The 16199-nt window shown below is 36.1% G+C and overlaps 1 protein-coding gene across 1 annotated transcript in view; it reads left to right on the top strand.

Moving 5' to 3' along the window:
- LOC150101406 (1-phosphatidylinositol 4,5-bisphosphate phosphodiesterase-like) overlaps positions 1–16199 on the top strand; it is a 675244-nt gene that overhangs the window by 330992 nt on the left and 328053 nt on the right. Inside the window, exon 15 of the mRNA XM_090400793.1 lies at positions 5286–5376. Coding sequence (XP_090256919.1) covers positions 5286–5376 — 91 coding nt within the window. The remainder of the gene's footprint in view (positions 1–5285; positions 5377–16199) is intronic.

The following is a 16199-nucleotide window of genomic DNA, read 5'->3' as shown; positions in this document are numbered from 1 at the left end:
CAGTGATATACAAATTAAACAGCTGAGGACCTAGTACTGAGCCCTCCAGTGCACCACTAATCACTAGCCTTCTCTTAGACTCAACTTTTCCACAAATCACTCTTTGATGTTGAGAGTCACTGGGCCTGGCTCCCACTGACGAAAATGGGTAGTGGCCCTTGCCTTAATGGATAGCATTACACATATCCGCAAGGAGATGTGCTTTGCATTATGGGAGATACTGAGATAGGAGTGATGATAGCTTTCTCCACCTTTGCCTTGGTGTTGCAACACCTTAGCTCAGTCCTGAAGATACTTTCAGGCACAAACTTTGTTAGCTCACACTTGGATAAAGGATTAAACTAAACTTGTTACACTCTTTGATATCTGTCCATCAGCCACCGTCTAATCCAAATCACCAGCTTCTCATCCAACCCCATTTGCTCCAATTTATGCAATAGAGTTCCATATGGAATCCTGTCAAATGATTGCAAAGTTAGCAGTATTGCTGAGTAGCTATTTCCTTTATCCAACTCAGTTGTTACTTTATTATAAAAAGTAAGAAAATTACTAAAGCAAGAACCATCCCTCACAAAACCATGTTGTCAGTCCACTATAAAGTATCATATTCCTGTCCACCCAGTCAGAGCTAGTCAGTGGTAATGCCAATTCTTTTTTGCCTTTTTTTTTAACACAGGTGAATTATCATCTATTCCCATATCATTATTTATATTCAGATTTTATAATAACCTAAACACGTTGAGATTATCTCTGTGTATATTCTTACATCAGTTTCAGTGACTACAATATCTTCGCTTACTTGCTCATTGTGTACCAAAAGAACACTTTGGGATTTTCTTTGGCCTGCATGGTTAATATCCTCTCATAATGTGATTTTGCCTTACTTACCATGCCGTTTCCATCATCCTTCTCATCTGTGCTTTGTACTGCTTGTGCATTTTCATATAACCTTTTTCTTTATATTTCTTCCACAATATTTTATTATTATGATTATTAACATCAGACCCTTGTGGTGTCAAAAGACCCATCAATGTATGTCCATGCTCCAATACAAAGAGTTCATTGCACTGTACATTAAACCCTTTTACTCTTCCTGCACTCACCACACTTGAAAGGCAATTGCACTGCATGCACTTCTTGCTCCCACTCTCTTTTTACAGCTTCCATAGATGACTTGTTGTTTTACCCTTGAATCGCTCTCTCTCACACTTCTCTATGATAAATCTACTCCATACTGTTGAATTTTTTTCTTGACAATTATTCATAAGACAATACACTTTTTTTATAATCTTTGTCAAGTAGCTTTATTTTATCCTCCTACATGTTTTGCCAATCTTTTTCCATTGGCATCCTCAGGGAATACAAACTAGTAAGCTAAAATGAAGGTTACAGACTAGGTTATAACTGATGGTTCTAATTCATACAAAAAATTGGTATTGTGCGTGACAATGTGCGTGTCTCGTTAACATGATTTATTCGTTATGGCTCATGACGTAATTGTTATGAAAGTTCATTTCTTTGATGTTTAATGATCTGATAAAAGTTTTCCAAATTTCTGGTAAAATTAGACCTTGATTCTTGTTTAGGTTTTCAGTTTTACGGACGACTGTAGCTGCTTCTTTAAAGGTTCTTGAATGGTAGTTATCTTCTATGTATGGCATAAGGCTCTTATCCCACTCAATGTGATGGTTAGTAGAGGCAAAGTGGCATGAAAGGCCTGAAATGTCTTGTCTGTTATTTCTGACATATCCTATGTGTTCTTTCTTTCTCGTTTCAAAGCTTTTAGAGGTCTGACCTACGTAACTAATACCACATGAGCAAGGTATATTATATACTCCAGAGTATTTGTAGAATGGGTGAGGATCTTTCGTGATCTTAAAAATTTCTGAATAGTGTTGATTGGTTTGAATGCCACTCTGATCTTATGTGGTTTTAAAAGGTTAGCTAATTTTTTGGAAAGGTTGCTGACAAAAGGAATCGTAATTGTACTGATGTATTGGACGTCATCACGTTGTCGATGTGGTATATCAGTAAAGAGAATCTTGTTATAGAGTCTTTTTGGGTAACCATTTAAAGAAAGTTCTCTGGATATTGTGGTTAATTTCATTAGTAGGTCATCCTTGTCTGTCGTATACTGTATAGCTCTTTTCTTGAGACTATGGATAATGCTAAGTTTCTGAGCTATGTGATGAGCTGAGTTGAAATGGAGGTAACATCCAGTATTTGTAGGTATTCTGTATACAGATAGGTTGATACTATTATTGGATTGTTTCTTTATTAAAATGTCAAGGAATGGCAGTTTTTTATCTTTTTCCATTTCTAATGTGAATTTGATGGTATTGTGGAAACTATTGATTTAGTTGAGGTAATTCATTAGTTCTTCTTTCATATGATCCCAAATGATAAAGATGTCATCTACATATCTGTACCAAATTTTCGGTTTTGGAATGATCTGGGTTCAGATTTTTTTCTCTAGATCTTCCATGAATAAGTCAACACAAGGAGGTGATAGGGGGCTACCTATAGCTAATCCAGTGAGTTGTTTGTAGATCGTTTTTTGCGAAATAAAATAGTTAGAAGTTAAACAGTGATTGAACAAAGTAGTGATGTTTTTTGGGAACAACTTTTAACTTCTAACTATTTTATTTGGCAAAAAACGATCTGCAAACAACTCACTGGATTAGCTATGGGTAGCCCCCTATCACCTCCTTGTGCTGACTTATTCATGGAAGATCTAGAGAAAAAAATCTGAACCCAGATCATTCCAAAACCGAAAATTTGGTATAGATATGTAGATGACATTTTTATCATTTGGGATCATATGAAAGAAGAACTAATGAATTACCTCAACCAAATCAATAGTTTCCACAATACCATCAAATTCACATTAGAAATGGAAAAAGATAAAAAACTGCCATTCCTTGACATTTTAATAAAGAAACAATCCAATAATAGTATCAACCTATCTGTATACAGAAAACCTACAAATACTGGACGTTACCTCCATTTCAACTCAGCTCATCACATAGCTCAGAAACTTAGCATTATCCGTAGTCTCAAGAAAAGAGCTATACAGTATATGACAGACAAGGATGACTTACTAATGGAATTAACCACAATATCCAGAGAACTTTCTTTAAATGGTTACCCAAAAAGACTCTATAACAAGATTTTCTTTACTAATATACCACATCGACAACGTGATGACGTCCAATACATCAGTACAATTACGATTCCTTTTGTCAGCAACCTTTCCAAAAAATTAGTTAACCTTTTAAAACCACATAAGATCAGAGTGGCATTCAAACCAATCAACACTATTCGGAAATTTTTAAGATCACCGAAAGATCCTCACCCATTCTTCAAGTACTCTGGAGTATATAATATACCTTGCTCATGTGGTATTAGTTACGTAGGTCAGACCTCTAGAAGCTTTGAAATGAGAAAGAAAGAACACATAGGATATGTCAGAAATACAGACAAGACATTTCAGGCCTTTCATGCCACTTTGCCTCTACTAACCATCACATTGAGTGGGATAAGAGCCTTATGCCATACATAGAAGATAACTACCATTCAAGAACCTTTAAAGAAGCAGCTACAGTCGTCCGTAAAACTGAAAACCTAAACAAGAATCAAGGTCTAATTTTACCAGAAATTTGGAAAACTTTTATCAGATCATTAAACATCAAAGAAATGAACTTTCATAACAATTACGTCATGAGCCATAACGAATAAATCATGTTAACGAGACACGCACATTGTCACGCACAATACCAATTTTTTGTATGAATTAGAACCATCAGTTATAACCTAGTCTGTAACCTTCATTTTAGCTTACTAGTTTGTATTCCCTGAGGATGCCAATAGAAAAAGATTGGTATTAATCTGATAAGAACCTCTTACCAACTTATACTTCTCACTCATATTCCATGTCCATTCACAAGGCTTTGCAAATTGTATTCCTCAGTCTGGCTTAATATCTCATATTCCACACACTTGATAATGATTTGCAAATCTTCTTTGGACGGTCTATAAGATATCCTCATTCCCTTTAATTATTATTGTTTTTTTCAGCTCCTGCTTAATGATGATATTCATTTAACTCTCTCCTCTTGATACCAGGTATGCAATGTGATAAACAAAATCTCTTGACTATCTTTCATGCACTGCTAACATTTTTCCCTTGAGACTTCTCTTGGCATTGCTCTATGCTGTTGCCTAAATTTGTCATAATTACTCTATAGTTCTGCATATACTTGCTGTTAACTGAAAACTCCATGTGCTTGTCCATCTCCCAGGTCAAGCCTACATGATTCATTTGAAAGCACTGGCTATCTTTATAATGGAGAAATCCTCTGATGTCATTGCCATATCCAGTATTTTCAGACAGTGGGTCTTCTTCATCACATCCTATTTCAGGTTATTTTCTCTTAGAAATAGCATGTGATGGAGAAGGCCCATTGTCTGAAAATACTGAATATGGCAATGACATCAGAGGATGTCATTGCTAAATTCCATTTCCTCTCCAATGTTCCCTATCCTTCTTTCAATATGTATTCTTATAGTACAATCTGCCATAATAATTACTCCTCTTACATTCATTGAGCTAATTTGTTAAGTGATGCATTGTCCTCTGCATTACCTTTGCAAATCTTGGCCTGTAATAGCAACCTACTATATATTTTCCTGTTAATTCATGCCATATAACTTCTCATTTGCATTGTCTTCGTGTTCTTATGTCCTCTCTGTTGAATTTCTACCTTTGTTGGTTTGTTTCTGCTGCTATCAGCAATGCATCTGTTATCATCTTGTTATGTATATATTCTCGTTGAAAATATAATGTGCCTCATCTTATACTTGTGTCATCCTCCATCAATAATTTGTGACACATCTGTTATAAATTAAAAGTGTTTTAATTTATTCTTTTTTAAATTTAATTTCTACCTTTGTTAGTTTGCAGTTCTTCTGCTATCATCAGCAATACATCCCTCATTGCATAACAATATCAGCCTTCATCATTATTTTGTGACATGTCTGTTTTTTTGTGTTATTCCCACCCATGAAAGTTGTAAACCTATAATACTTATAGGTTATAACTGTGGGTGAGTTAAGAAATCTTAACTTAAATCTTAAGAAAGCGAACTCTTAATACCACTATTAAGAGTTCGCTTTCATATTAAAAGAAAAAATATATATATATATATTATACAAAATATCTTGAAGTATATTTTTTCTCAGTTTTATAAAATAAATAATATATATATGTTATTGATTCTTTATAGCTGGAACCAGGAGTATCTTTACCAAGTCCAAATGATCTAAAGAGGAAAATTATTATAAAAAATAAGAGATTGAAGCTTGAAGTTGAAAAACGTGAGTTAAATAAGTATTTAAATTAAAATTATTTGAAGTACTCGTAAATTCATATTCTGAATTTTTTTAGAGTACTTCATTGCTTAATTTACATCAGTACTTAATGTTTTAATTTGTTTTATTGTATAAAATGATAATAGTTTGTGGTAATTTTTCAACTAATTTTAACTGATCATGTTTACAGAGTCACTATCTAGTAAATTTTTAAGTTTCTTTGTTGATGTTGGTTTTAAATTATTATTACAGAATATTAGATAATTAAAGTTTTGAGAACACAATGTTACTTTATTGATTTGAACTAATATTATTGTTTGGCATCTCATAGCTCATACCTCTCACATACCTCTTACAGCTCACATCTCTATTTTCTAAACATTCTTTCACAAAAGCTGGCCTGAAAGCCTGTGCTTTCTGACCAGCTTGCTTGCTTTGCAAGATGAAATACATACCACTTTCTAGAAGGGGGAACATTCCAGTTAACTAATTTCTTCAGTTTTATTATAAAGTTGACATATGTTACCAATTGAATTTTTCCTTATAGAAAGGGATGATGTGTTAGAGAAATGACAAAAATTGAAAAGGAGCATATGCATTTAATAAGATAAGAAGGTAAATTTGGTTGTTAGTTATAAGGAAGCAGTTTGATCATTCAGTACTGTTTTGGAGATAAAGAAATAGATTAAGTATTAACATATTGAAGAATCAATAACAACAGACTGATAATATTTAATATATTTACATGGTGTGTAGTGTTTATGGAAAGCTCCTGAATAGATAAGTGTCATTTTGAGTAATAATTGGTGAATTTGCATAGTATTGTTTACTTTTCGTATTTTAGCATGTCTGGGTGATTTTTGGGTGTTTTCTGAGTATTTTAAATAGTAAATTGATAGATACGATTATCTGTGCACATGACCTCCATAAAGAGGAATACAACAAAGATGGCGTCCAGGTCGCCATCTTTGTCTAAAAATTTTAATTTAAAGGATTTGATTCAGTGTACCATTTGCAAAATGTATGCATTGAGGAGAGTGGTTGGAGTCTGCTTAAACAACGATAGTGGAGTGAATGCGTGCAAAAAGTGTAAAGAATGTGAGGATTTAAAGAGTGTTTCAGGTCATGAGAGTGATATCGTTGTTGAAAGTGAGAATCTAGAAAATAGTGATATTTGCGAGCTAATACCAGAAAGCTATGACAGTGGCGTTGAAAGTGAGAATGAAGGTAAACATACAGAATGAATGAATGAATTATCAGAGAATAAAAATGATGAGACATGCAATGAGTGAGATCGCTCGGTTACGTGGAGCGATACACAGGGCAAATCGGCAGCTAGGGTGTTGGCAAAAATATTTACTGAGTGTACCGACTGATAAACTGCAAAAGTATGATAGAAAAAATAAGAGTATGCTAGTCAGTATAAACAAAATGAAAGAGCAAGTGTTCTATGCAGATTCCTTAGTAAGAGGTGTGTTAGTTGAGAGTTTAACAAAATTGTACCAACCTGGTGCAAACGTTATGGATGTTAGCGAGTCAATTAGAATGCAAAAGCAGCGAGTGAAAGAATTGATAGTGGTAGTAGGTTCAAATGATTTGAAAGGAGAAAAAATGGCTATGAGGGAGGATGTGAAGGAATTTCTTCAGGCAGTAAAAGAGAAGAGTGAGAGAGTTAGGATGGTGAGTCTGTTGCCTCAGTATGACAGTGAAGAGTATAGAAGGAGGGCCATAATTGCAAATGACTTTATGCGTGAATTATGCAGGACGAGTGGTGTGGAGCGATGGGCGAAAGGATTTATATAAGATGGATGGTTTACATTTGAATGGATTTGGTGTACGGAGACTTGAAGAGGTGTTGTCGAATGTAGTGGAAGTGGATGTGCAGAATCAGGGAAACTAGAGTTATTGGGAGGGAATAGATATGCAGACTTTAGGGAGACAGTTGAGTGTATGAATGTGTGTAATATGCCCAAGCGAGTACGAATGACTACGAATCAGAAGTATAAGGCATCAAAATAGGGATGGAACAAATGGGCTTCTGCAATTCATGTATACTAATGCCAGAAGTATTAGGAACAAGAAAGATGAATTTTTGGCCTTGGTTGGCACTTCCAGGCCACAGGTTATTGGCATTAGTGAAATGAAACATAGCTGACAGAAGATGATATAGCTAGTGGGATTGAATATGAAGGGTATGGTGTGTTCAGGAGCAACAGGGAGAATAAAATGGGGAGAAGGAGTGTTATTGATGATAGCTGATGAGCTACAGCCAAGGAGAATAGAAGTGAAACTGCAGGATAGAGAAAAGAGCACATTTGAGGCTATTTGGTGTGAGATTGAAACTAGCAGAACAAAATATACAGTTGGGTGCTGCTGTAGACCAGGTGATGGAATAGATAGTGGAGATAGTATGCATAAGCAAATAGAAGAAATGAGTGGAAGGAGGGTGATTATTATGGGTGATTTCAACTATGGTAACATTGATTGGAAGGAGGAGAGGACACATGGGAGGAAGGAATTGGATTTTATGCGATTATTAAGGGATAACTATCTGCGACAGCATGTAATAGAAAATACTAGGGGTCAGAGAGTTCTTGACCTAGTAATTGCATCTGAGAATTTGGCTGTAACGAACATGACCATGTTGCCACCAATTGGTGAGAGTGATCATAGGGTCTTGACTTGGGAGGTGACTAAAGGTGTGGAATTTACAATTAAGACAGGGTACATGAGGAATTATCGGGCTGGTAAGTATGACAAGCTTAGGAGTTTGATTGGTTCAGTGCCATGGCATGTAAAACTGCAAGGGCTAGATGTTGATAGTGCATTGGAGGCGGTTAGGAAGTGTTTGCATGAGGCAATGGCTAACGCTATACCTAGAGTCCGAATAATAAATCAAGTTGGGGTTAAATGGATGAATAACACCATTAAGCTTAAGCTGCAAAAAAAAAAAAAAACCAACTGTGGCGGGAATTTAAGGAGAAAGGTGACCGGCAGGCACATGAATGGTATAAAGCGCAGCCAGAAGGGTAACAAGTGTGGTAAGAAAAGCAAAAACGGATTATGAAAAAACATTAGCCTTGCAGGCTAAAGAGAATCCCAAACAGTTTTTTCGATATGTTGCAAGTAAAAGAAAAAATGTATATGGCAGAATCATTTTAAAGAATGCCGATGGTAGGGAGGTAACCAAACCAGTTGATATAGTTGAATTACTGAGTGAGCACTTTGCAAGAATATATCATCCAGGTGGTGACATTCCAGGAATGAATGAAGTATCAATTATACGGGAATTGTGGTGAATGAGGTGGAGGTAAGTAGTCTATTACAAAACCTCAATCTCAATTCATCTGTCAGTACCCTTGACCATTCTGTTTAATCTGAGTCTCGGGTCTGGGTTAGTCCCGAGGGGGTGGAAAGAGGGGGGAAAATAGTCCCACTGCATAAAGGAGGTTCCAAGACTGCTGTTATAAATTACCAACTGATTAGCATAACAGGAATTGTTTGCAAGGTCTTGGAGAAATTAGTCAAGAGAAAAATACAGGATTGGATAGATGAAAATGGGATACTGTATGGGGACAACATGGTTTTGTGAAGGGTAGATCATGCCTCAGTAACTTGCTCACATTTTATAACACATTGACGACTGAACTGGATAAGGGTAATGGGTTTACAGTGATTCTACTGGACCTTGCTAAAGCCTTTTACAGGATACTACATGGAATTCTAATCAGTAAACTGCAGCATATGGGGATGGATATAGGATTGGTGAGATGGATAGGAAGGTGGTTAATGGAGAGATATCAGAGAGTGGTTTATTCAGGAGTAGAGTCCAGAAGACGGCTTGCGACTAGTGATGTACCACCGGGTTCTGTTCTTGGACCACTACTTTTCAATTTGTTCATTAACGATATTGGAAAGAGTCTGAGAGGAAGTGTTCACTTGTTTGCTGATGATGCAAAGTTGGATAGAGCAATAGTGAGTGCACAGGGTGTCATATTTTTGTAAGATGATTTGGATAGTTTGGAGGACTGGGCTAAGGAAAATGGATGTCGATTTAATGTGGCAAAGTGTAAGGTTATGCATTTTGTGGTGAAAAGATTAGCAGCAGTGTATCACATTGGTGAACTGTACTCCAGGAGATTGATGAGGCCAGGGATTTGGGAGTGTTGGTGGATAGGGAGTCAAAGTTTAGGGGGCACATTGCAAAAGTGGCTAAATCAGCTCATCAAATCACTTGGTTGCTGAAAAATACTTTAACAAGCAGAGACAAACAAGTTATTGTTCCTCTGTATTGAGCCTTCATAGGACCCCATCTAGACTACTGTGCCCAGATCTGGGCACCAGGGTTTCTTCTTGATGGGGAGGAAGTGGAGAGGATCCAGAGACGAGTGACCAAGATGATAGCAAGTCTATGGAACAGGTTGAAGATTTGTGGGTTGCAAAAATTGGTTGATAAGTGGAAAAGGGGTGATGTTATTGAGACATTCAAATTACTGAAGGGTTTTTATAAGATTAATTCAGAAGATATTTTTGAGAATAGGACTAGTGGTGGGAAGACTAGGGACCATACATGGAAGCCGGGCAAGAATGTGGTTAGCAAGAGTGTTAGAGCTAGATTTTTAACTTGGAGAGTGGTAAATGAGTGGAATAAGCTGCAAAAGTCTGTTGTTGGTGCAATGACTGTGAATGAGTTCAAGGCGAGGTATGATAGATACTGTGCGAATGTCAAATAGTTATTCTTGACATGATTTTAGGGCCTCCCTCGATGAGTCTGTCGACTCCTTGGAGTTGTCTGAAATAATAATAATAATAATAATAATAAAAATAATTTAATCTGTTTAGAACTATTGAAGGATTAAAGTTTCAATAATGGAAAAGTATTAAATGCAATAGCTTTTAACCCAGTAATGATATATGAAGATGGCTATGCAGAATGATCCAACATTAGAGGCTTAAAAGGAGAAAACAGCACTTCCTTCTGTGTTGTAATATTGTATAGCTTTAAATTTCTATAATCAAAAAAGGTAGAGGCAGTCATTTCCATTAAGATCTGTCTGGTTTATGTAGAAGGACATAACAACTTTCTATATATAGTCTTTCAACCAGAAAATGGAAGACTGGTGTTTTTTTCAGCCACATGGCAGAAAATACTCCACAAGGCAAGTGAAATTTGATAAAAATGCATGTGAGCTTGATGTTCTTCAATATAGTGATAGTCAGCCTTCCAGTTTGAATAAAAAACACCACAGAAGCAGAAAACTCTGTGAGTTCTAGAATGTGACAAGAGCTCTCATTCTGCTCAGTCCTAATCAACTTTAGGGCTTGATAGAATGCTACTTCAAGATGGATTGAACTAAAAATCTTAAAAAGCTGTTCTGAGATCTATTGTATTTTTCTAAAGTTGATAATCTCCTTAGATAAGGAACATTAAGTCTGGAGGAAAAAAAATTATATCCACCTCAGAGGATAGCTAACTCATGAAGACATTATAGTATAGTATAGTATAGTAAAGCAGCTATCCTGACCACAGTTGACCAGTCCAACAGTCATTTGGCCAATTGGATAATATCTTCAATTTCCAACCAACCAGATCATGGATGTTTGTGAATGCTTTTAGGTGTAGACAACTTCATAACCTACTGTGAGTCTATCATCCAACTTAGTCCTGATTTGGCATCTTTAGAAAATGGTTTTCAGGTTATCTAACTCTTTGTGATAGAATATCCATGAGAAATCATATGACCAGTTGCATGCTTCAGGGCTCTTTCTTTGGTCATGGACCACTTCAGTTTAATTCAAAATTGGCGTAATAGAGCAATGTAGAGAGCTTATTGGATGGTTTAAATAGATTGACAGTATGGGAAAAATATAATGGATACCAGTTTAATGTGGCAAAGTGTAAAATTATGTATATCAGATGAACAGATTATAAGCTCTGTACCATTGATGGAACTGTTTTTCATCAGTTAAGTGGGGGGGGGGGGCTGCAGGGCTGCAGATAGAAAGTTGAAGTTAAGAAGGCATATTGCAAAAGGAGTCCAAGTAGCTCATGGGATTATTACTGGATTATTGAAAAAAAAAAGCACCAATAAGCAGAGATAAGAAAGCTTTCATTTCTCTTTATAAGGCTCTGAGATGATCACATCTGAGTTACTGTGCACAGATCTCATCGCTTAAGTTTCTTAGGGACTGAGGAAGTAGTGGATAGGGTTCATAGGTGAGTTGGTCTGTAGACTGCTCTCTAGGATGGTATCTTGTGTACTGAGGGTTTGTAGATGCAGAAGGTTGGTTCAGAGGCAGAAAAGAGGGGGGATAATAGAAACATTTACATTACTAGAAGGATTTTATGGGATTGCTGCAGAAGAAATTTTACAGTCCAAATTCCCTAACTTTGTTGTTAGGGAATTTCGATTTTATGAAATCCAGCCTCATGGATAAGAAGTTAAAGAGGTCAGAATGATTTTCAAAATTGGGGAGATGGTAGAGAGACCAAATGATGAGACAGTGAATGCTACAGAAAGTCAAAAATTCTTTCTGCCACAAGATACCACCCTTGTGATGGAAGGAATCATAGGGTACTTTGGACAATTAAGATGGCTGTGGTTGTTGTCACAGAGATCTCAGGTCAATCAAAACAGATCAGGTTTGGACCAGTTTAATCTGCAGGCAATGATGCATATCATTTAGGTTGGTGTTTATACCATGAAAGTTGGAGGAAAGTAAATATGGAAGAATTTTTTTATTTTTTAAATTTTTTGAGGGAGGTTTTATTTAATTTAACTGTAATAAATTACATTTATTTAGGTTTTACTCCTATTCCTGTATTACAAAAGTGAAGAGAAAAAAAGAAGGGTAACATATACAGTGAGAGGAGATGGACTTGAAGAGAAATTTCCCATACAGAGTATCCAGTCTCCATGCCATACCATGACCTCAACATTATCCTTCGCATACCATTACATAGCCTTCATCAAGGTATGACCTGGCTGTATAGATAGCAGTATGATTATGCACTCTGATTATGAAGCCTTCAGTGCATTACCATCTGGTTTAGTTCCATACACTGTCTGGTGGCTGCCCTGCAGAACTGCTTTAATGTTGTACTCTAGAACAGCGCTTCCCAAACTGTGAGCCGCGGCCCCCTTGGGGGCCATAAGTTTTGTTGAGGGGGACTGTGAAATAATGAAAACAAATTTAAAATGTTTTAAGACTTAGTAGATTTTTTTAAATCTTAAAAGAAACATATTTAATTTTTATTATTTCTTTTTCATTCTTTTTTATATTTGAATGGAAAAAATCACACATTGGTTCACAAATTTTGCTTCTTGCATATTTTGGCTATTAATGAGTATTATTAAATATATGCTTATTCATTATAAGTTTCATTTCAAAGGTATTAATAAGAAACACAAAAAAAGATTACAAATGCCAAATCTTGAATATAAATTGTATTGAATATAATTACAATAAATATTATAATAATATATGTCTATATTATGATTTTTTTTTCGATGGGACCGTGAAATATTTTAATTTTTCCAAAGGGGGCCTTGGCATCCATAAGTTTGGGAAGCACTGCTCTAGAAGACGGGGAGCTGCTGAATCACAACTGTATGTTTGGTATGTCCTTGGGGGTTGACAAGAATGATCACTCAATAACTCATTCTCTCTGCCATCAGCACTTGTTTAAGTTATCCTTCCATAGTTGTTCTTCCTTTTACTCACTAGTGAAAGAACTCTTTGGGATTTTCTTTAGCCTGTTCAGCTAGCCTATGCTCATAATAAACTTTTGCTTTCCTTACAATACTGGCCATTCTTCTTGATTGTGCCTTGTACTACTTGATAGTTGCCTTTCTCCCTAAAATATCCTCCACAACTCTTTCTTATTCTGCACTTCCCATTTTATGATGCTATTCATTCATTTAACTCCTATTTAGTCAGGGGGGTTTATCTTCTAGACTGTGGATATACAGTCTGACACTGCTTTCTTCAAAAACCTTTGACTATCTCTCATGCACTGCCAATATCTTTATCCTCCAATTCTTATGCTATGAGATAGCTCCAAGATTACTTCTCAGTTTGTCATAATCACTAGCTTTGTAATTCTACATATACTTCTTATTAACTGAAATTTCTACATCTGGCAGTCTCCCAGGTAATGATTGCCTTCCTTATTCACATGCATGATTATAGCCAAGTCCTCTGATACTCTCACCAAATCCAACACTTGTGCATCTCTGGTTCCCTCCATTGCATGCTTGTCTCAAGTGACTGTTTCTCCTTCCAGTCTGTGTCTTCAGAGTTTGGTCTGCTTAATAACTACTCATCCTGCTCTCACTGTGATAATCAGCTGATGCATTCCATCCGTATTTGCCCTCTCAGCCTTCAGCAGCAACCAACTATGTATTTTCCTGTAGGCCTCTATCTCATACCAGATAACCTCAGTTGCTCTACCCTCTACATCTCTGGCTTCCTGCTAAACCACTCCTCTCCATCCTGTTTTCTCTATCCTCTCTGAAAATACTATATCCAATTTATTCTATCCTTATAACTATATCATTTTCTGTCAGCCATTCTCACTAATGCCTATAACTTTTGGCCAAGTTGAACTAACCAATGATAAAAATGACTCCTCTGCTTATTCCAGATGCATCTTGCATTAGTATATATATAAACTGCATTATTCCCTTTGGCTCATGACTTCCCTCATACCTTGTATTGTTTCTCCCACTATATTTCTGAACACGAGAAGCTACATTTAATATGTATCACCTGATAATTCTTCCACTCATTTGCTGGATGCTTGAGCATACTACATGCCTGTGTCTCCCCCTCCCATTAAAAGTAAAAAAATTAAAAAAAAAAAAAAACCTCTAATTTCCTTAATTCTATTTTTTTGAGCTCTCACTAAATTATACTTTTTCAAGACATCTAACTCCAAATCTATTCAGATGCATCATCAACCTTACATCAGACTCATTCCATACATCAACGAACTTTGCACCATTTCTCCTGCACAACCTATGCAACACAATCATGGCCCTTCTTCTCTACTCACTTCACCATTCATGGCAGTAGACTCACAATCCTTACTCTATCACTGTTCTCATTCACTTGTGCCAGAAACTATTTCATATCGCCTAGCATACTACGCTTATCATTGCCATATCATTTATTCCTGCCATACCATGAGCATTGTTTAAAGTCATTCTACCATAGTCATTTTCCCTCTTACTTGCTACTTAATGAAAAAACTCTTTTGGGTTTACTTTGGCCTGTTTGCCTAATTCTCTCTCATAGTCTGATTTGGCCTTCCTTACCATACTAGTCACCCTTCTTGCTTGCACTTTGTACTACTTATAAGTATACTGATCACTTTTTTCTTTATATTTCCTCCACAATGTTTTCTTTTTTTGCATCTCTCACTTTATATCAATACTCATCCACTTAATTCCAACTTGGTTTGTCCTCCTGACCTTGGGATACTGATACTGCTATCTTCAAGCAATCTCTGACCACTTGCCATGCAATACTGACATTCTTTCTTTGCAGCTTCACAAGCCATGGAACTTGTCCAAGATGACTTCTGAGTCTCTCATAATCACCAGCCTTATAATCATTACTAAACAACACTTTCTCCATACATCTAACTCTAAAACCATTCAAATGTAGTCTGTCATGCATAAACAAGTCCTTTCGTTCATCAAACTCATTCCATACATCAATAAACTGCACACCATTCCTCTTGCACAATCTTCTCATTGGCAATCATGGCCCATCTTCTCAGTTCTGTTCTGTGATACTGAGGCAGCAGACACACAATCTTTACTTTCTTGCTCTTCATTTTTGCTTTCACTAACAACTCTTTCTTCTCTCATTGCCTATTTCTCACCTTTCAAATCATTTCTGCTAGTCAATACAATCAACTCATTTGCTCCATTCTTCTGCATACTTACAGCATCACTAACATCCTTTATCTTCACACCTGGGAAACATGCTTTCATCACTTTCTTGTTAAGTACCTCTTATCATTGAATCTCCATACAGTACTATCTGTTTTTTCCCAGTCTCTCACACTTTTATGCATTTCTCATTCATCCTCCGTCCTTCCTTACAACTCGCCAGTCATTTCTCCAGTTGCTTGAGCTCTAGTTTTGTCCTGTGAATGAGTCTATGTAAGCATGTAATTTCTTTCCGCACTAGCATCTCATCATCTGCATTGCTTTCAACCACTTCCTTCAAACTCATAGCCATATTTTGTGCACTATTACTGACATTCAGTAATTCAGCGGAAGCAGGGAGGACCTAGTCCTCGCTGCTTCCACTACTGCATTTTCCGCGACACCTTGAAAATCCTGCCTTATATCTTTATTATCAGTCACTTCATTCTTTCACAACTCGCATTACTTGCATTCATTTACAAAACATTTTCAACGACTATTTTCTCCATTCTCGCTTTCATACCACAAACCATTGGTAACAAATACATCAAACACACAATACATTCAACTAAATCCTGTGTGTTGATATCGGCCAACAATGATATCTTGGTCGCCATTTTTCTCATGCATATCATTTCCATAATGAAAAACGATTTGGAAAATATCACTTAATAATAGATGACTTAACTACACAGTCAAAACGAACAAAATACCACCAAATATATATAACAATATCGCCAATATCTACTAAAGAATAATAACTTTAGCTGAGCAAATGTGTACTGCATCTGCTACTCAACACAACAAACACTAACCAATATAATAATATTGTATTGTATTGTATTATACAATACAATACAATAGTATATAATATACTATTGTATTGTA

The sequence above is a fragment of the Typopeltis vanoorti genome, chromosome 11 (genome assembly GCF_054136105.1).
Source record: "Typopeltis vanoorti isolate ZY-2024b chromosome 11, IOZ_Tvanoo_1.0, whole genome shotgun sequence".
Lineage (NCBI taxonomy): Eukaryota > Metazoa > Arthropoda > Arachnida > Uropygi > Thelyphonidae > Typopeltis > Typopeltis vanoorti.
This window is presented reverse-complemented; position numbering and strand designations above follow the sequence as displayed.